General features: G+C 39.1%; 3 protein-coding genes across 22 annotated transcripts in view; 1 reads left to right on the plus strand and 2 right to left on the minus strand.

The window, feature by feature from the left end:
• Positions 1–10,483, minus strand: part of usp10 (ubiquitin specific peptidase 10) — a 26,090-nt gene extending 15,607 nt beyond the window's left edge. For 4 of the 7 annotated variants that reach the window (XM_044207084.1, XM_044207076.1, XM_044207066.1 and 1 more), the window contains exons 1-4: positions 10,345–10,483; positions 2,968–3,036; positions 2,411–2,456; positions 1,962–2,021 (exon numbers count right to left, since the gene is read on the minus strand). In XM_044207084.1, the coding sequence (XP_044063019.1) occupies positions 1,962–2,021; positions 2,411–2,456; positions 2,968–3,036; positions 10,345–10,365 (196 nt within the window). In that variant the 5' untranslated portion in view covers positions 10,366–10,483. The remainder of the gene's footprint in view (positions 1–1,961; positions 2,022–2,410; positions 2,457–2,967; positions 3,037–10,344) is intronic. The other 3 variants (XM_044207100.1, XM_044207092.1, XM_044207118.1) reach the window with 2 other exon arrangements.
• On the plus strand, positions 9,763–14,041 carry marveld3 (MARVEL domain containing 3). 7 transcript variants are annotated; one of them, XM_044207179.1, is made up of 5 exons: positions 10,402–10,502; positions 12,252–12,291; positions 12,486–12,752; positions 12,927–13,024; positions 13,153–14,041. In XM_044207179.1, exons 3-5 carry the CDS (start codon positions 12,496–12,498, stop codon positions 13,761–13,763), a joined length of 966 nt encoding a protein of 321 aa, XP_044063114.1. In that variant the 5' UTR covers positions 10,402–10,502; positions 12,252–12,291; positions 12,486–12,495; the 3' UTR covers positions 13,764–14,041. The 7 variants fall into 7 exon arrangements, with proteins under 7 accessions (XP_044063068.1, XP_044063120.1, XP_044063114.1 ...); XM_044207142.1 differs by lacking the exon at positions 10,402–10,502 and adding an exon at positions 11,561–11,649; XM_044207150.1 differs by lacking the exon at positions 10,402–10,502 and adding an exon at positions 11,587–11,707.
• phlpp2 (PH domain and leucine rich repeat protein phosphatase 2) overlaps positions 14,033–21,246 on the minus strand; it is a 46,380-nt gene continuing 39,166 nt past the window's right edge. For all 8 annotated transcript variants that reach the window (XM_044207009.1, XM_044207019.1, XM_044206994.1 and 5 more), the window contains one exon: positions 14,033–21,206. In XM_044207009.1, the coding sequence (XP_044062944.1) occupies positions 19,920–21,206 (1,287 nt within the window). In that variant the 3' untranslated portion in view covers positions 14,033–19,919. The remainder of the gene's footprint in view (positions 21,207–21,246) is intronic.

The raw sequence follows: 21,246 nt of genomic DNA on the forward strand, positions 1-21,246 counted from the left end.
ACTACTGTTGTGTCTATGATCAACTAAACCAGATTCCTTTTGAGCTTATGTGGATCCCATGAATGTTGCTAACAAATCGGGAAGTGGGGTGATTCAACATTTCCAATTAGGCAGCCGGAAACAATACAGTCTTGGGGCTTGTTTCATTTCCTAACAAGTAGCAGCCAGCCATAAAATGGCCAGACTTAGAAAGCTGTGGCCAAAGTGTATGTGGCCTGGATAAATTGTTAATTGACCTGATTTTATTAACATTTCTGTTAAAGCAATTTTAATCAAGGTTCTGGTGGACAATATTCATAAAATGATAATATGGACAATTTCAATTTATTTTTAAAAATACTGACAATTTGCACATTGTCATTGATTTAAAATGCAAGAATGAGGAATTTTTGTCAGAATGATATGCTTAACAGTGTACTACAGGTAATATGTATAGAGATATATTTAAATGTATCATATTTAAAACAACTATTAAAACATTTATTATCTGTTACTGAGTTTGTATTTAGTAGTTCTGTTTAGTAGTTTTATTGTAAGGTGTGCTTAATGTGTCTTTACAAGTAATGTTGACACCAGGTCCCTTGACAAGCTCTTGATATAACCTGTAAGAGTGATTGAGAGAGTACATAGGGGGTTTATTTTAATTCTATAAAATTACTTCACAAAAGATAGTTAAATCTAGGTAAGCCCAATAAATATAGATACAAAGTGATACAATATAGTGTACAAGCCGAACAAGACAAATGATGTCATACTAGAAGACATAACAGGCCTATTTACACACTCCTGTATGGTACTACCCACCTTTAAAAACATTAATGAAGTTTTATACAATATGCTTTTATAGATGGCATTTATTGAGGATTCAAATATTTCCAACTGTGCATTTTTAGAACAGATGGCAGGGTGACAATTTATATTTTCTGATTTGAGACTCAAATAGCATCCATAATCTGTTTGCTGGTGTGGCAATTTATACCTAATTCATTATTAATCAATGTATTACTTGTGCAAACTCAGTTATTTCGATTGTATACATATTCATAAATAAATCCAGTTTTATCATCAAAATGCCCTGAAATGAAGTTGGAATGAAAATAATAGCATTTCAATTGTCTTATATATTTTAGAGATATAGTGAAAGTGAATTGGACTGAATACTTTCATAATTGACTGCACATCAATGATGTACATCAATATGCACCATTTCTTAAAAAATGAGTCCTTTTATATGTGCATTTTAGAGTGTCACTAACTCACTCCTTCCAATGTAGAACAATGTACACAAACAAATGTATGTCATCATTACAAAACACATGTACTTCATTGTTTAGTTAAAATGTGTTGCATGGCAGCTTAAATTGTCAATTATTATGCAGTCAGATGCGCAAAGTGAAAAGGTGAACAAGCAGGAAACATTAGTGCAAAGTGCAAATCAGAAAAATCATCCAAGAGCCTTTCATTATGACGCAGCTGACTGGTCACCCAAACTGTAAACCCTGATGCTCTGCAGGGATTATGAAACGGTAGTTACTTCCTCTACTGAGATTAGAAGATCTTCTGTTAGTGTTACTGAAATCACTCTTCATGACTGTAAAATGCATTCAGCAGTAAAACCTTAACAATGTAAGGCTAAATATGTACACACGTGTTAGCAACCACATAAAACCATCACTATGCCCTTAGTAAATAAACTATGATTGTTAAATCATACAAAAACACAATCCAATTTTAATTCAAATTGGAGCCCTGCAGTGGTGAAAATGCATTAAATGCAAGAGAAGATAAGATACTTGACAGTATCTTGAGCATGCAAAGCTCTACAGATTTTACCAACAGGCAAGAGAAAGAATACAGGCGCAAGGTTTAGAAAGCCACCAGTTTTTGAAACCTGGATTTTGAGTTTACAACAAACGTACAACAGCTAGTCAAGCCACAGGGTGTCAGACTCCTCAACTCACCGCAAACCTGCAGTCCCATAGACTCCATAATATAAGGTACAGCAGGAGTGCAGTAACTTCCTAAATAATCAATACAAATCAAGGTAAGGCAAATGTCATGTGCAAATGGGTACCATTTCAAAGTCAGGTGGCTGCTATTACATTTTAAATTTGGTGGCTTGAAATTTAAAGAATGAAAATGGCTGACGTATTCTTCAAATAATGAAATGGTCAATATCTACTGGGATTTGTAATCCATTCTAAAACAATATATACTATATGTATAAATATATACAAAAATAATCACATGAAAAGCATCTCCCTGCCAGGCAAGTCAGGTCAGCCTGGGCTTTTACCTTACACTTTAAAAAGACCTGCTTTGTGAGCGTTGAAGGTATTTTAATGCTAATAAATCTTCAAAAGAAACAAAAACATTATCTAGCTATCTAGTGTATGTGAAATGTACATACCAGAAGACTGACTGACGCACGGGACTTTGTCATTGAACGGAGGAAGCTGTGAGACAAAATGCAAAATTAGGAGTCAAAAAACACATTTAAAAATTCCACCAGTGTTGAGTCTGATTTACTAGAACCTTTTCCATATAGCTAAGCATTCATTGTTTTTGACATGTGATGAAGAACTGACAAGGGGATAAAAAATGTAAGCTGAATATTTAAAGACCATTTGAAATGGAAAGAACCAAAAATGATAAAACTGTCATATACAGTAAGTCATTTTAGGCATAGTGTTCATTTTAAAAAAGGAGCTACATGGAGCATTAAAAAACAACAACATTGTCAATTAATGGTGGCACCTTTGTAACAGCCTCAGTTCCAAAGTAGTGTATTAGGACTAGTGTTTGTCAAAATTTTAATTACATTTCCCATGAACCCTGTTACTTCCTGTCAAAGAAGATCCTGCTGTCCAGCAGAGGCGACCAGATCTTCTTGTAAAAGGTCAATAATCATGGCCACCCATGTAATTATGATTTATTAATGTAAAAACTCATAATCCTTCTCCTTACCTCAACGTAACATCGTGGAGTCACAAAAAACTGATTGATCTCATCAGGGCTGAATTCCCCGAAGATGTACTGTGGGAAGAAATCAATATAACCTTAGTTTAAAAGAAAGGTAATATGGTTTAAAAAAAATAAATAAATAAATAAAATAAAAAATTTAAACACTCAAAATAATTTTTCCCCCCTGATGTAAAGCACGTATAAAATGAGGAAACTGACTTTGAATTGAAAGACCATTTAAAAAAAAGAGTCACACAATTTGAGATTACGCATCAATATAAAGAAAATCAAGTCCATGGAAAAGTCAAATGATATACACAGAGAAAGACAGGGCTTTCCACCTCATAACTGGAACTGATTCAAAAGCCACTGTCATTGGATATCTAGGTACAAGGGCTCTTACTAGGGTCAATCATCACCCAGCCTAGACTGCAATGCTAGCTTGTACAAAGGTAAAAACACAACATGAAGTGGTGAGTCATGCAGTGTTATACATAAACCATGAACACAACTCAAATTTGCTTTTAGTGAAGTGGCGTTTTGAGTAGTTAACACACGTTAATACAAAACACCACAAAGCACCCTCATCCTCAAAATAAGCCAAAGCAGGTATTTGTATGCTCGTAACTTCATGTACTTTTTTTTTTGACAGAATGAAACTAAAGATGCAGTCTGTGCCTCTTAGACGACAGAGACATTCGACTTGTGATTTTAAAAATGACATGGAACTAGACGAAGGGAGCTTCTGCTAACTAGTTCTCCTTACTTCACCTAGAAATCTGGAGCAGTAAATTGTCAATTATTTATATTAAATGATAATTAACACTAAACACTGTTACATTTCTCAGACACATTGAGGTCAGAGACATGAGATATTTGTTCAGTTACACCACAAACTACAGCCTCAAAAATGACAATTGTATTGACACCTCTGACACACTCAACAAAACTTTACCAAACTGTTATTTAATGTAGGGGTAATATATTGTGTTTGTTATTTTGTATACCACTTGTATTTATGTGAGGAAATACACCCCCCCACCCAACAGAACTCAATTTGCATTTGGGAGGTGTCTGTGTGGACAATCTTAATTATTGGAGTACCAATAAGCCAATAAACAGGCATTGGCACAGTAATTAATAGTGGAACAGGGAGGAAGAATTGCACAAGTCTGCTCCAGATTGAATTTAAATGAATAAAGAAATCACTGAATAGCAGAATGCAATATCGCTCTACCCTCCTCTCCCATTATATTTATTTAGTACATTGAGTAATAACAGGAAAGAGCAATGACGTCATAGTTATTCATTCATTTTTCATATATCTTATTAACTGTAGTTGTGCTCCCCCCCCCGCCGACAGATGACCCTTACAGCTTCAGGGGAAACACTACACCGTGCCACCCAAGTGTCCATATATGCATGCAAAACACAAAGCAACGGAGAAAAGGTGAAATTAACTCGCTAGCCATGCCGTTAATCCTCTCAGTGCAATAAACAGTGGGACGTGAAAGGGGAGGCACAGAGAAAAGAAAGTGCAGCTCAAGCATATGTAACTCTTTGCAAACGAGGCCCCACGCGAGGGCCCACATTGCTGAAATGGCACTACAAGCGACAAACAGCCAGCCATAATCCAACGGCCTCAGGATGGCTAATACAATCACAACAGAAAGAATGTCCCTTTGCTTCTTTCTGCAGGCGTGCCACTCGTACCACACTAAGCTTCCCTTACTGTTCGTTTGGACTGAGGATTACAACAAATTAGCCATCTGTATGATTTCAACACAGTTTAGTGACGACACCACATGCACGCGCACACACACACAACAGGGCTATAGGGCCTAGCATAACAAAGAGCATGGCAGGAATAGTATTAGAATATGTGATATGTATAGTTTTAATAAGCTTTACTACCGTTGACAGACTTTCAGTGATACTATGTCTCAAGTTTCAAGTACAACGACACAGAACAGGATGTTCGAGAGATTGATTCTGTTATGTAAATTAACATCATTATTGATACTTTCTCTTTAGACATTTTATCCAGTAACTGATAATATCCACAGATGTGAGCAAATGAAAATCAGTCAAATAAAAACTTGCTACCAACAGTTTGTCAAAAATACACATGAAACCCCTAAAATTGACTCTAGGGTCACAACAAGGTCACATCTGTTATTTCCAACACGTAGCAAAATGTAAAAAGATCAATCTTGACATTTAGCCCAATTCAGCCATTCTACATGACGTTAACACCTGACGCACAAAGCAATGAACTTTTATCTGCATCCCAATCACACACCTGGGTAGCATTTCAAAATACCATCAAGTTGACCAGATGACTCTGAAAAGTTATGAAATAACCTGAATTTTGTTCACTATCAACAATCATTAAAAGCATGGCTATTTGTGTGTGTGTGTATTGTCCATCTTTGATTTTATGAATTTAATTCACATTACTAGAAAGGGGCCAGTATACGCCGTCATAGCAGCTTGTCGGATAGCTTCGAAACCCCCTTTCCCCACACCTTTCCGACGTCAGATTAGAGGGACTGCATCCAACCATTTCTGTAACTTTCTGAAACCGACAATTCGACATTCACACCCTGCCATGATTGGCCAGCTATGTGTAGGTGAGACAGTACGCCGGGTTATACTATTTGTGGCACTTTTCATGTGTAAAATGGTGTGCAACACTATGAATGTCTTCCTGTCTGAAAATGTGCGTAGTTATCCCTGTTATTAAACGATATTCCGTCCTCTCTATGGCAGTCGGCTTTCCACTCCACCTTCGAGTGTGGACATTCAGATCAGGTATAAACACTTTTGATTTCCAATGTGGTCGGACAACACAACATACAAACCACTTCATTTCTAGTATAACCTGGCCATAATTCCCCAAAATCTGTGTATTCAAACCATAACAGGGGATACAGCCAGCACTACTGTGCTTGTTCTCTTAAAATCGGTATGCAGAGTTATTAATGGACTTGGCTGAGCATGAAAATGCTGCAGCGCCACTACAAATAAGGTCAGACTAGTTTTCAATGAGTCTCTGGAGCATGCCTGTGCCTGCATATTGGTGTGGTGTAGTAACAGGGTGACATATGATTACAAAGCATTAAGTACAGTATGACACTGGAAGAAAGGAATCATTGTCATTCATCCTGCTTAACGACAGGTGCTATCAGACAAAAGCAACAATGTGCTAACACCTTCATTTATTGATATGGTTAGCAGTAAGCCATAAAACAACCATCTACTTCTTTTTAATTAATCAGAATTGTTAGTTATTTGAACATTCTTGTACATGCTAGTCTTGGAAGATAAAAGGTTGATATTGGAATAACAGTATCACCCCCCACCCCGATATTTATTATCACAAGGACAATTAGGATGGTTATGTCCAAGTTAAAATGGCTAGGTGAACCCCTTTCTGCTGTTCCTTGTAATCAATCCCTCAACTATTTCCCATTAACTACGATACACACTGAACTGCCACCTTACTGCCATTAGGAACACATAGCTAAACCTAATACAGTTTAATAAAAGAGCCCTGCAACACTGCATTCTACTTTTTCTATGTTACCATGTTCAGTTTTCATTAAAACAGTTTTAGAGAGGTGCTGATTCAACTTTACAGTCAATCTAAAGGCTGTAGTTTGTGATACTGTTGAATTTTATTGTGTTACACTTAGAACTGTTTTTAGTATTTAGTATACTTACATGGTCATAAATAGGTTGGCTATAAAGGCCTCTCTGCTACCATTGTGTGGCATAATCAATGTTGTGTAGAGCTGCAACGATTAGTCGAGTGACAGAAAACTTTGATAATCTACGCATTGTTTTTAAGCACAAATGCCACTGCTTCCAGCTTCTGTTTTTTTTTTCACTTTACTGATAGACTGAGTATCTTTGGCTTTTGGACTGTTGAACAGGCAAAACAAGACATTTAAGACCTTGGACTCTGGGAATTGTCAGCATTCTCTGACATTTTATAGAGCCAAAGACTAATCGAGAAAATATTCGGTAGACTCATTAGTTGCAGCCCTAATTTTGTGTACTACAAGATTTTTTAGATTTAGCATGTGAGTGTGACATGCTAAGGGTAACATGCTAATCTCAAACTACAGCTGAGGCTGCTGGGAATTCACTTGAGTCATGCATTTTACATAGGTCTTTGTTAATAGTGTGTGGTGGAAAAGTGGGAAATTGACCTGCGTTTAAGGCCAGATGAAAGACCAGCACATCACTAAAATGCGATACCCTGGATTCATACTACGGGGACCATGAATATCTCCACCAAATGGCAATCCAAGCAATAGTTGTGATATTTCAGTCTAGACTTAAGTACCACGGCTACAGTAAAGTAATGCTGTTGAATTTGTAGCTACTAACATTCTATTAGTACCTCTATTCCTGTGTGCAATGACGTGAGAGTGAGCAGCTGTAACGAAAGAATAAAGTATTTCTGATTCACTTCTGGTGCATTTTCATTCTGTATGCATTTGGCATGTCTAAGCTGAAAACTTCGGGCAACTTGGATGACAGTCTGATTTGTTTGTGCATACAGTGTGTAGTTTTCCCAAGGGGGGTGGTGAGGAGTACTACCCCACACACAGATTTATGCTTTGGCGGAACGTTTGGGCTGAACTTAACAGAGACATTATAAAAATAAGGAGGAGGTCGACTTGCAATAATGGTTCCGAGTTGCAAAAGCATTTAAGAGCCATACCATTCCACTGGGTGACTTGTTCCTTATCACAATGAACACAACTGATGTTGTTTATTTTGAAACTTCTCCATGACTGCATTTTTAATCTCTGGAGAGTAGTGCCAGGTCAGGCAAACATCAATGTGTTTACACTGCTATACTAATTTGATGAGTTGAGACAGAGGAATAAACTACAGCTGCCATGTTCAGTGTAATAAAAAAAAAGTCACCTGAATGCAATGTATGGTTCCTTTGTGTTTTTAATCGTTTTCTGGAAGACAAATTCCTGAATTCCTGATGTAAACTAATAAGCCTAAATGTTACCGACCAAAAAAACTCCTCAAATACCGTCACACACACACACACTAGACGGTGAATTAACAGTGTTATGAGTGGGTGTTTAATTCGGTGTGTATCTGATACACCAACCAGCACATATTTTAGTAAGAAATCAATTTTTTAAACATTCGTGCAGCTAAACAATGGAGGCTGGTAGCGAGTTGAGGCAACAACATCAACCTTGTATGTGTTTTTTAAACTACTTTTCTAATTAAACATGATGTGCTTAATGGTGCTATGACTCCCGATGAAACTTGAAAGCTCAGCATTCTTGTTGCCCTTCAGCTTCCCTTTTTAACATTTATTCACCCAGAAAAAGCTTAATATTTCTCTGTATATTATAACCTCCTCTTTCCGTCAACTGCTGTGTGTCTGCAGTGTATTTACAGATTTGGGATTTTATTTGTTTGATTTTCAGATACATACATGAATAACCATAATTAGAACCATATAACATCAAACACAAGTTTAACACTACAATATGCAGAATATTACCATCTGCTGTTGTACTTCGCCAGTTGTCATATTAAAGCTACTTTTTCTATCTGCAGATGCAGAACAGTATTGCTAAGTATTTCCAGAATGACCTGTTTTGTCAGGTTGATATCCCTTTTGCTGCTGGTGTGTCTTGTTCTGCCTCTGAATATTTGACTGCCGCATCTGTTTATGAGAATTTTTCATTTTTTTACTCGACTCACCTACATATTAGTAATTTCTCGCAGAGTAAATGAATGTGACAGCAACACTTGCCTGTATGGCATATTTTACACAGAAGGCAAGCTGTTAAAAAGGAGTTTTTGTAACAGGAAAAGTGTTTACCAAATTGGGCAACCAGACCAAACAAATAGTTGACAGGGGTCCAAATCCAGTTGCCCAAGGAAACCGGGCAACTGTTAATGTGGAGCAGTTGCCCTTGTTGATACTTAATTTAGGCTTTTTACAAAGTTTTTTTATGTTATGCTTTTCATTATATGCCGTTTATACATAATATAACAATAAATTCCTCTATCATGGTATGATAATTCAGTATCAGTGGGTATATGTATGATAATGCATTTGATAGGCCAAATATTCTTTGACTGGTCATCATACAAGTCATGAAAAAGCTAATCACTATGTGCTGATACACAGAAGCTGACACGGGTTTTCCCCTCAAGCTTTCCCTTTGCTGAACAGTGAGCCAATAGAAACACTGAATTTTGAGGGCAGGAAGACGTGTGAAAGCATGCAGAATTAAGTCTCCAGTGAGGCTTCCCTTCCTATGGTGGATAGCCATGCACCGTTAAGTGAACGGTCAGCCGGAGAAAGTTTTATTTTTAGTGTGGATTTTAGTCTGAAGTTAAACTTTAATTCAGTCAACTACTAGAAACTTCACACCTGGCATGTATCTGCATGCATAGCTAGACTTCAAAATGGGCCTTCCCACATGATAGCTAACTTCTTCAGTAATGACACCAAACTTGCCTACAATCTAAGTCACACGGAGACTGGCGGTGTAATAGCACACTCGCCCAGCAGTGTGCTGGTTCAATCTTGTTTTTAAGTGTTTCCATAGCAAATAAGTCTTCGTTATCAACGAAGGCCCACTGTCGCATTTGTATTTAGCTAACCAGCTAGCAGACTGACTGCAAAGTATAACCACACCACCTGTGCAAAGCTGTTAGCTTGCTAAAAGCTAAGTGAACAAGACGAAATGGTTATATCCTTGTTCACAGCTGGTTATAAACGGCCAATTATCACATGCAAAACATTGCACAAACCCGTTATTATGCATCCTAACCGCCCAGAGCAAAACTAATTTGCAGTTATTACCAGGTAAGAAAATGTGCGCTCGGGGAAGGCCTGTCGCAGCACTGAGCAGGTGGGCCATGCATACACGCAGCAGTTTTCTGTGTCACTTTTCTCTGGGAAATAACACATGACACTTGTGGGTTCTCACACCAAAGTGTCACTAACATTAGATTAAGCACGCTTTCATGTAGTTTAGTTAAACGTGGCTGTCCTTTCCTAAAAAACAGCAGCAAATAGTACGGTTGGCTCATTTGAATGGAGGAACCCAGGGCCTGTTAGCTACCGTGCTGGTGGTATTTCAGTGAGGCTTAGGGGGGCATTAGCAAGCACTTTTCAGTACTTACATTTTCAATGACACGACTAGCAAGATGATTCAAATAGCAACGTGCACCTGACCAAAGTGCTACTATGGTATGGCACTATTTTAGGTAAAAACGTTGTACAAACAAGGGGCGGCCGTGAGTCTATAAATAACGTTACACTGCGTGCAGCAGGAGTTGTTGTGCAGGCTAACATTAGCCAGCTAGCTTAGCTACCTTGTTGCTGTAAGAAGCCATGCTCCCGGTGAGATTTTCTTTCCTCCGCAGACAAGATGAAAACTCTCCCGGGAAGGTGTTGTAGGTTTGTAATGACAGTTACAAAAATTGTGCTACTTCGACGTCATTGTCATTTCCCCGACGGTGTCCTGGCATTGGTAAGTTTTGATCCATTTAATGCATCACTACTTCATGCTGCTCGCCTTGCCGTCACCGCCATTTCTGTCTAGCCTCTTCCTCGCTTGCTAGCCAAGCCAGCGCGCGATCGGCTGTAGTGGCAGCGTGAGCTCAAGGAGTAACGACAAACACTTCCGGTGATGTTTGCTCTCTGACTTCATAATAAAAGTCATCATCTTTAATGATAGATTATCCTCCCCTCCAGTGGTGTGCTATGACCTGTGACCTCTGGGGTGATCTGGCTGGAAATTAAGGGACGGGAAAAAAATCTGCCATATTCAGTGTGGCTCCATTCAGTAGAGATTAATTATGGTCAGTGATAATTTACATTAATTGAGTTTTTAAAGTAAGGTAACACTTTAGAGAAAGTGGGGGAACTTTCTTTCTCTTAATGGATTGCAGCTTGAGCCTATCACAGCTAATAGTAGAGACTGAGCTCTTTACTTGAAATGGAAATCCCATAATCTTCTAATGGTCATGACTTGTATCAGAGAATTGCATGAATATACACAAACAAGTGAATAAGTATCTGCCCCCTGTAATGACCTGCATGGCCTCATTGACATGAAAGTCACACTTTTAAGCGACAGTTATTTTGAAATGTATGTATTCCTCGGCGGAAATGCTGAAAGTAATGTAATGTCACGAGCTTCACGATTGAAGCGTGACCGCGTGCACTGTTTTTTCACGTCCGGGTTGAGGCATGAATCGCAAATTTTTGTTTTTGGAAGTTCAGCACGGCTGAAACCAACATTTTTTTTTCTATACATCTTCCGGTTTTTATTGAACTGTAGTGAAGCTGCCTGTGTCCTGTAATATTTGAATCAAACTGATCAGTAAATTAAGTGTAGTTGTCTGGTTTAGTCATAAACAATATATTGTCATAAACAATATATAATAGTCCTTACAATACAGTACAATGGAATACCACATATACACCATGCACATATCCAACACAATGGAAGCTACTATACATTGGGAAAATAAGACTAAAAACTTTAGATTAGCAGTAGAAATTTCACTGTATTTCCCCTATAAATTAGCTCGAAACTAGTGGGCGTGGCACAGCACAGGTGAGGGGGAGGAGAAGAAAATCTCAAACACAGGAAGCAGGGAAAGCTGGGAAAGGTAGGCTGTTTTCTCAGCTTAAACGAAAACAAGACCAGATTTTGTACACAGTTCAAAGGTAGGGAATAATAATGTATCTTTGTATTATTCACAAACCTAGAAACCATTTCGTCTTTACGTAAAAAAACATGAAATCGGAACACGGAATTGGCAACAGGGAAGGAAGGCGTTGTTATGAATTGTGGGCCTCATACTAGAATGCACCCATGTTGAAATAAAGTCATATGCAGTCACGTAAACGTCTGATTAAGTTTGCTGACTTTGTGGTTGTTTACTGTGGGGCCCAAAATTATCACCACCTTTTGCTCTAATAGCCACTTTATGAATGAAGAAACTTCTGTCTTTGGTCCTTTTACTTTTTTCTTTTTTAAACATATGACACATTTTTAATAAAAGGGATTTTTATTTGGATGTTGAGGTCGGGAGCTCCCAAACCTCCATATTGTTTATTTTATACATTAAAAATAATTTTGTGACTTAACGATTTGTTCCCCAAATAAGTTTGGAACATCATTTATTTAAGAATCAGAAATACTTTATTGATCCCCGAGGGGACCCAGTTCTCAACCTCTTCTTTTATCTCACTTTCTTCCTCACTCCAGTTTAAGTGACAGCAGGCTTTCCCATCAAGCCAAACGCCAAGTAGGCCTACTTTAATTTCTTCTTTTACCTGAATATTAATATCCGTCCTGTTTTGCTCTGAACCGATCCGCACTCCTTCAGTTTTATCCTCACTCAGCCATTAATATTCATTAAATAATCCTTCATGCTGCTTACTATCCACATTGTTAATGAGTGCCTGTAATAGGCTTCATGTCCACAATCTTCTTTTGTAGGCAGTGGAAAATGCCAGAGAGGGGAAGACACCACCAGAGGAGTGATGTGTATGATGAGTACAACAGCAGGGAAGGGGACTATTCACACAATAGAGACCACGCTTCATATGACAGCAGAGGTCCCAACCAAAAGCCAAGACACATAGACGAGAGAGGCTCTGCTGGTGACAGGAGGGTCAAACAAAACAGACAGAGGGACGTGACGACTGCCTCTCACATGGAACCTCCTGATTACACAGACCATGACCATGAAGGACCCTCCAGACTGTAAGGGGTCGTATACTTTCTAGACACAAGTCCCTGCACCCACTGTCATGTCTTCCACACACACTTTGGACCATCTGTGGCAGGATTATGTATTTTGGTTTCTATGGAAAATGACACGTATTGTAGAGAAAGAATGGATTCCATCTCACTGTAAAACTGGTGTTGTCCTTGTAGGTCCAGAGTGACTTCGGTGTATCACTCTGAAGGGGAGTATTATGAGCGACAACACGGGCAAGCTCTGTACAATCTCAGATACATCTTAACCAGTAGAGGCAAGTATATTTATTTCTTCTGCGATATGTTAGTTGCAATGAAAGCTCAAAGAAAAGCAGCAAATCCACTCACTGCTTCATGTTGCTCTACATTCACGTCAGTGTTGTGTTCATCCTGTGTCTCCCAGGTCTCTGCCAGCTTATGGAGCTGTTTGTGAATCTGCTGATCGTCATCTGTGCCGGAGTGCCATACAGCAACAATGGGGGTTACCGTGACCTGGCCAGCCTCGGTGGACTCTACTATTATCAATTTGGTGGAGCCAACGCCTTCACCGGAGCCGACGCAGACAGGGTGAAGGAGCTGGACCTGCTGTTCCATCAGCTCAAGCGGCCTCCGTACGCCTTCACCATGGCATGCGGTGGGGTGTTAATGATCTACGTCTGTGCCATGCTTGCCCTGGGGATTTTCAGAGTGCCTTACCGCTGGCCCCCTGTGCTGCTGGGGGAGGCTCTGCTGAACTTCCTGATCGGCCTGGGCTACATCCCTGCACTGGCCTTCTACTTTATTAAGTTGCAGGAAACCTACAGCGATCCCATCTGTGAGGAGAGAGAGAAGATGTACAAGAGCAAAGGGCACAATGGCTTTGAGTGCCAGTTCCACGGTGCAGATATCGCAGGAGGTCTCTTCGGGGTGCTCGGGGTGTTTGTTTTCATCTTTGGTGCAGTTTTAGCTGTCAGAGCTTTCAGGTCAGTGCGGGAGTTAAAGAAGCAAAGGACAAACGAGGACAATAATTTTTAAGATGGTTTTTGTCGTTGACATATTTGAACAAAAGTGGGATTGAGTAGAAAACCCTGCGACAGGCAAACATGGGAGGTTTTTTTCATAATAGGTGTAATTGTGTATTCACTCTTGTTGAATGTGATCTGTGAATCAGCTTTTATTTAATCCACTTTTTATTCTTTGAAGATGTTTTTTAAGTTGATTTTGACTAGTTTTCCAGTTTACATACCACTGTAATGTCTGTTACATTTTTTCTAAATGTGTGGTTATAATAAACGACTCAAATGGTATATAAATTATTGTTTTATTACTCATTTTCTGTTAATTTTGTGCAAAAAAAACAAACACACCGGAAATGAAAAGGCAGATATAGAAAATGTTCGATTACCAGAAAAAAACCCTTGAAGAGTCAGTTGTGTAGCAGAGACAAACAGCAACTTGCAACAAAGAATATCAGCTGTTGCCAGTTACTTTAAGAGTGAGGTTGTCTGATATGTTACCCACGTACAGTCCCAAGGGATTAAATAGGCCTAGATAAATAATTTGTGTTCCAGACCTAAATTATTGTCATTCTTTAGATCTCAGCTCTGTCAGTGAAGCTCAGTCCGTTGATAATTAATCTTTGCAGTTGGATCTTGACACAGAAGGTTGTTGTAATAGATTGAATTGACTATTTCTTGAAAGGAAATGTCTCTAGCACTTGAAAGGAAAATATCCATATATATATATATATATATATATATATATATATATATATATATATATATATATATATATAACAGTGTCAAATGTCTTTTCTTTGTATCACAGGAGAGGAGCCCAGGAAAGCCTAAAATATCCACAGTATTTCTAATGAATATATTAAATGATGGCTCCTCCATTGAGCTACAGTAGCTTTCCATTTTTTAGACTCTACTTGAAAGAAGCAAAGAGTCTAACTTTATCCCTCTCTAAAGGTCTTACATCACTTAAGAAAAAACATTGAGTTTTGTTACATTTAAGCCTATTTTTGTCGACCATTATATTAGTCATTCTGAGCTTCACCAATAGATGGCAGATCTACTGTGTTTAGGAATTGACTTAAATGACTTAAATATGACTGTTTCTTCTGACTCATTTTCTTGATCTGGGTACTGCTTCTGTGCATTTAGGCTAATAGGAGAAAACGACACCAAGGTAAACATATAAATAACCTCATTACATTTTAGTTCAGGATTTTAAAATGAATGACAAAATAAACTGTAGACATTACATCTTTTACGGACCAAAAAAAGTAATTTTGATGATATTTATTGGCATGAAATTATCATTAAAATGGTGAGCAAAATGGACACTGGACCAAAAGATTCACAGTAAAAAGTTTTATTGCTACTTGGCTTAAAGTTAATTTAAAAACAGCTTCTCTGCTCAAAACTAATGATAGCAGCATCTCAAATAAAATAATGACCATCTTCCATTCTCAAAGTTCAAGGGAGTACAATATTGTCTGATACACAGTAAGAGTGCTCATTGTTAGTCCTGTTCCTAAATAATACATATTTTAATTATTAAACATAAAACTACATTTTAGCAGTAATCTGCATGCTAGAATAAAAACCTAAAAATGTTAGATATGCTCCATTTTGTACAAATAAATCACAATTTGTATGTACTCTATGCTTTTATGTTGATTTATATTTAGGGCATGCTTTCAACATTAAATAGTTATAATTAGTACCTTTAAATAAAGTACCATAATTTATTTTCTGTAGAATCCCAATCACTTTAAATTCTGTTAGTGGAGAGGGAAATATAAATTTGCATGAAACAATGAAGTACAAAAATAAACATCAGCTTCTTGGCATCGAGAAAAAAATATTCAAGCATTTCTAGAAAATAATGTACAGAAAGGAACCGTGAGATTAAACAATGGCTACTTTGGTCACATGTTAAACAACTGGAGCATCTTCCATCAGATTCATTCACCTTAATCACGCAGAGTTACAGTTAATCCATTATTCACACAATCTGTTATTCACACAGGCATGCATACACTTACTGTACGTGTGCACTTAAGCTCCATTTTACATACACACACAAACACAGACATTTCGCAACATAGTTGTACAGGGAGCTTGTTAAGTTGTGCAGAGAGGAAATGATCCCTTACAGTTAATAAATGAGTCAGCAGTTTAAAAAAAAACACTGACAGTGTAGCCTACTCAAATGTACATATCCTCTATGTTTGATGCACAAAGGGGATTATGAGCATTATACTACTGGACCCCCTCCACTAAAGAATTAAAGGGAATATTTTAAACCAATGCAGTGTACCCTGTGCTCCCACTTCCTGTACCTGCCTATACAGTCGGCATTATGTACATGCACACTGATTAGTCTACTGATGGATCACTATTCGAATATACTTGAAACTACATGTTGGAAATGTATATTGGACAGGACAGTGGGTGCATATATGGCATCAACCAGGAGACAGACAGAATGACAATGAGTGCAATGAGTGTACAACTGTCTAAAAAAACTGACCAAGGTGGTTTTGAAGAACACTAAAAGTAGCAGCCCAATGCAGTCCCCGCCTGACTTGGCAAACTTGGACTAAACTAATAAAACTATACTGCAAATGAGCCAAAGGAAGGGACATACTCAGAAAATAATAAAAGCAATGCAGCTTACACACACACAATCCCAATTACATACATCATACATACATACATCAGTCAATATTCATTTTCAGACATAGGATAGGATAGGAAATAGGATACTTGTAGTTTTAGGTGAAAATGAAGCTCTGATATACGCGTATATATATATATACAGTTGACACTTTGCATATTTGTATGAGCGAATTCCCAACATATGTTGTGAACACTACCATTTTATAAGGAAAGTTCCATTTCTCCTCTCCAAATGTGCTGTGTACCAATATTAGTCACAATCATAATCTGTCTTATAGCTTTTCTAGCTCCTCCTGTGGCAGGTACACCTGCAGTACCCATCCATGTTTCACTGCTATCAGTCCAGATGCCACTTGTGGGTTATGTTAGTGGAGGTCTGGTCACAGTCAGAACCATAGAGAGTCCCAGGTGTTCGGCATCTCGGACACTGCACACTGTCTGATCAATAAAGTGACTGGAAACAAATTCTTAGCGTCATCATAAAATACGGTTCCCTATTCTTAATTTTAGAAAAAGAAAAACTTTAGTTGAAATCAGTGTCTGAACTCTGAATAAGCATAATAAGGACAATCCAGCTCTTTGACGTGGATCATATTATCTACCATTTTCATTATATGTCATTATTACAGAGGGATTTCAAAAAACATTTTCAGGTATGCCAGACGGTTAGGAATCAATTAGTACAATGTTTCAACCAAATATCAATACTGAATATAAATAAAGGAAAACGTGCACAATAACTGAATTTCATCATGTTCTGCCAGGAGGGGGCCCAATAATTTATATTTATATAGAGTGAGAGTAATGTTGGCAGATAGTGTTCGAGTAGTTAAGAATGTATATTATGCTGTTTGTGGTGCTGCCTTTTGTGGTGCTGATGTTGAAAATTTAAATATCATTCAAGACATTATGAAAAATTCAGATGTAACTGAAAGCAAACAAAAAAACTTTACTTAAAAATAAGAAATGTTTGTCATATTAAAAACACACCTAAAAGTAAGTGTGGTAAATTAATTGTCATTATGTCACATCAACATTTCTGTTGGTTATCTTAGACAAGAAGAGGTGATATGTTGGGCTGAGGGAAAATGCAATAATCCCAGCACACTATGTTGATCAATATCTCATATATTAAACTCAAATATACATAACTCTGAATATCACTATTTTCTATGTACAAAGCACTTTTAACAGTGTTTATTTCTTTTAAGAGAAAAAAACTTGCAAATAACAAGAAAGGATTCAGACTCACACATCAATTAAGGCTTCATCACTGACTTATCACTCATTCCTGTGGAGCAAAGAAAAGATAGAGGGGCTGCTTTGATAAACAACACCCCCAGAGTAGTGTTACGTTAAGGCTAAAAGGAAACACTGAAAGTCCAGCTATGCAACAGCTGTGGAATGCCAGAACTGCACCACTACCAACTTAGAGTGGCAACCAAAAATATACATCTAATGTAGTAATCACTGACATGAGCAATTACCCAACTTTGGCCTTTTTATAACCACAGCAGCCCCAGCAGAGCTGCTTTCTCTTTTGGCACAAGGTGGGGAGTTACAGGAATGGGCAAACTGAGGTTTCCAGGGCTGCATAATATTTACCTGATAATTCAAATAATAATGTCGTCTTGACTTACTTTCAGCTGAGATAAATATAACTGGTCCTACAAATGTTAAGAGGGGAAAAAACAGATTGGGAACTGATGATACCAACTGCTGAAGCACTGAATGTGACTTAATGGAAAAAAATGCATTACTTATTCTTATAGTAAGGGACTGAACCAGTGTGTTGTTATTGCAGTAGCTTATACTGCTGCTGCACTGATAAAAATGTTTTATATTAACTGTGTGAAGTGATTTCTACAGAAGCATTGCCATCTGATCAGGAAATAGCATATATGCAAATATGTGTTAGAGAAAAAGAGAACTATATGAAATTATAGCAAGTCATAATTTGTTGTTTTGTCCCAAATTTCTGTGCGAGCTTGACGAACTGTGGGTTCTGCCCCCAAACTTTGTGACATCTTGTGTACACAGACCAGATCTTACAGAATACAAGAAAATAGGGTCAAAAATAGGCCAGTTCTGTTTATAATGGGCCAAAATAACACACCCTGAAAATCTTCTGGATGTGTGGGTAATGCACTAGAGACTAAAGAGAAAAGATTTGCCAAGCTGTAAAAATGTCAGTAACTGAATCTGCCTGCAGGGACATGGATGAATGTTTACAAATTAGCAGCCTCCAAAGTTTGGATATACTAAAATGTACAATTTTAGTACCAGTGGAGGTATTTCATAACATACAGTACATACAAACACTGTATCTATCCTTCATTTCTTGACAGTACACTGTGTAATAATTTACTTTTGTGCCTTGACTGGTTTGTTCAAATGACAATGATATCCGAACATCCTGGGGTCTCCAGTCCACTATCCAGTGACCATAAAACCGACTACATTTAAATTAAACTTTTATTTTCCTATGTACCTTTTAAGGAAATCATTTGATCATGCACTGCCACAGATTTTTGAATTCTACAACACATCCGCTCTGTACAGTTGAATGACTTTGATATTGTTTTTGACAGCTATTCAAAATCCATTGCTCTAAATAGCAACACTCTTCAATCTTGATGTCAGCAGCTCAAGCACACCACGTCAGTTGGCTGCTAGTTGTGAGTGTGTACTCTACTGTATAGAATTCATTTATCCTATATAGAAGACTCTATATATATTGTCTGGGAATGTTAAAAATAAAACCCAACCATAACGTTTCTGGCAATGTAAATGCAGTTATTTTGTCTTCACATCTTCTAGTCCTATGTGCCTTACAAGAATTTCTACTGTCTGATTTCCTTTGTAAGCCATAGGATGAGGAGGAAAGCAGAAGCTGTGCCAGTGCTGGTCTCTTCGAGACACTGTCCCTCCTCTACATTTAACTAACAAGCTCACATCCTCAACACAGCCTGGATGTGGGGGAGCTCTAGGCTGAGTCGTCTGCAATAGGCACTTTTTCAAGTTTCAGTCACAGGGCTTCTCTCCAGGACCTGAGAGACCACGGAGCCCCTGGATAGGAGATTTGATTTCACTGAACACAATCCTGTATGCACCCTCTAGATTGCTTGCTTTCCAAGTAAAGGGAAATGTTGCTGACATATTTAAACACATGAGGTATCCAATTTCAAGTCAGGCTTGTTTTTCTATGATAGCCAGCCATCCTTTTCACAACATCATGTTATGAACTGGGATCTTCATCACCCCTATTTTCTTGGATACTCAGACCATGCACAGAAACCCATTTTTACCTCACATTAATGGCACAGCATCACTTAGTGACTATCAAGGTCCCATAGGTTTGTCTCATTCTCACAAAAGTTGGATCTGAATGGCAACTTGAGCTGGAATATCCCACATGTATGAGAAAAATCTCCTCTTCTTTCCTGGAATGGCACAACCACAGAACTGCAGCCACATGGCACTGTGCTGTGTCCTCCCTCTAGAGGGCGGTATCGTAGACTTCCTGCTGTAGGATGGGAACAGGGCCTGGACCTGGGATCAGGTTGGAGGAAAATGCAGGGGGGTGTGGATGATCCCACACAGGGTCTTTTAAGGAAGGGGGAATGGATGGTAAGGAGGGGCCTGAGACTAGAGCACTCTGGCCTCTTAGCTGCTCCCTGACTTCCTGCTCCAGACTAGGAGGCACAATGAGCTGGTCCTCGGGATCCTGCTGTGCTGGGGCGGTGAAGTAGCCAGACTTCTTCTTAGGAGCTTCCAGGGCCACCTCAATGAGATTATGACTGTCCTCTGGGGCCACCACAGAGCCATTGGACAGCTTCTTCCCAAACAGGCTGGATGTGGAAGGAGACTTCTTGAGATCAGCAATCTCTCTCCCACATACAGCCAGCAGGCAGCCGTTTGTCGCAGAAACCACCACGCTGTTCTGTCTGCGCATTTTGCCATTGGGATAGTCAGAGCCTCGCTTTTCAAAGTGTAAGTCTTTGGGGCTCTCAGGGGCCCCCGACCGTAGTTGGAAAGCACAGCAGTGAATGTCTACCTCCACTTCTAACTTGCTGCCATTGGATATAACACCCTGAAGCGGAGCTTCATCATCACTGTCCAAGCCATTGTCAGACTGGTTACTCGAGAACGTAGCACAGGAGGGCTGCCGCTGGAATAGGCCTGGGTGGGTTCCTGCCACAGCTGAGCCAGGCACCATGATCCCACACAGTGTAGTAGCAGGGTGTAGGCTACATCGTCTCTCTGGGCGGGATCCAGGGCCAGAGGATGGGTGTTCGTCTGAAGCGGTGGACCCCGCCTCGCTGCCCACCTCTGAGGCTGATGTCTCACTGTTGAACTCAGATACAATACCACTGCTGGAAGAAAGGGTGGCTGGGTCATTGGGGCCCGGGGTCACAGTAACAGGCACAGGGGCGGGAGGGGGACCCCGTGGTTCAGTGGTGGAGACCGGTGGCTCACAGGTACAGCTGTCCTCACCAATATGCAGGGCCACCACCACAGCCTCGATGTTGTCCTTGCAACCATAACTCTGGGAGAGTGAACACAGCTTCTTGGCAGCAGCGCAAGGATCCCGCACAGCCTGCACAGTGCATACGGCCTCCTGGTAAGAGACCCGTTCAAACAGCGCTCGATTCCCCAGGATCAAGAACTCATCCTGGGAACAGAGAGGCTCAGTGTGCACCCAGGGCTTTGGAAGCACACAGGGAGACAGATAAGAGCAGCCCAGCAGGCGGGAGCAGCATGTCACTCCACTCACTTTGTTATCCTATAAAACAGATATGCCATTAGAATTGTAGATGAGTGTA

Source organism: Siniperca chuatsi, linkage group LG1 (genome assembly GCF_020085105.1).
Source record: "Siniperca chuatsi isolate FFG_IHB_CAS linkage group LG1, ASM2008510v1, whole genome shotgun sequence".
NCBI lineage: Eukaryota > Metazoa > Chordata > Actinopteri > Centrarchiformes > Sinipercidae > Siniperca > Siniperca chuatsi.

Excerpts from the sequence above, each read along its gene's own strand:
- marveld3 (XM_044207133.1), top strand. The coding sequence starts at position 9,841 with ATGTGCGCTCGGGGAAGGCCTGTCGCAGCACTGAGCAG. Across the intron at positions 9,879-12,485 it reads CCTGTCGCAGCACTGAGCAG|GCAGTGGAAAATGCCAGAGA; the intron begins GTGGGCCATGCA and ends CTTCTTTTGTAG. Across the intron at positions 13,025-13,152 it reads ATACATCTTAACCAGTAGAG|GTCTCTGCCAGCTTATGGAG; the intron begins GCAAGTATATTT and ends TGTGTCTCCCAG.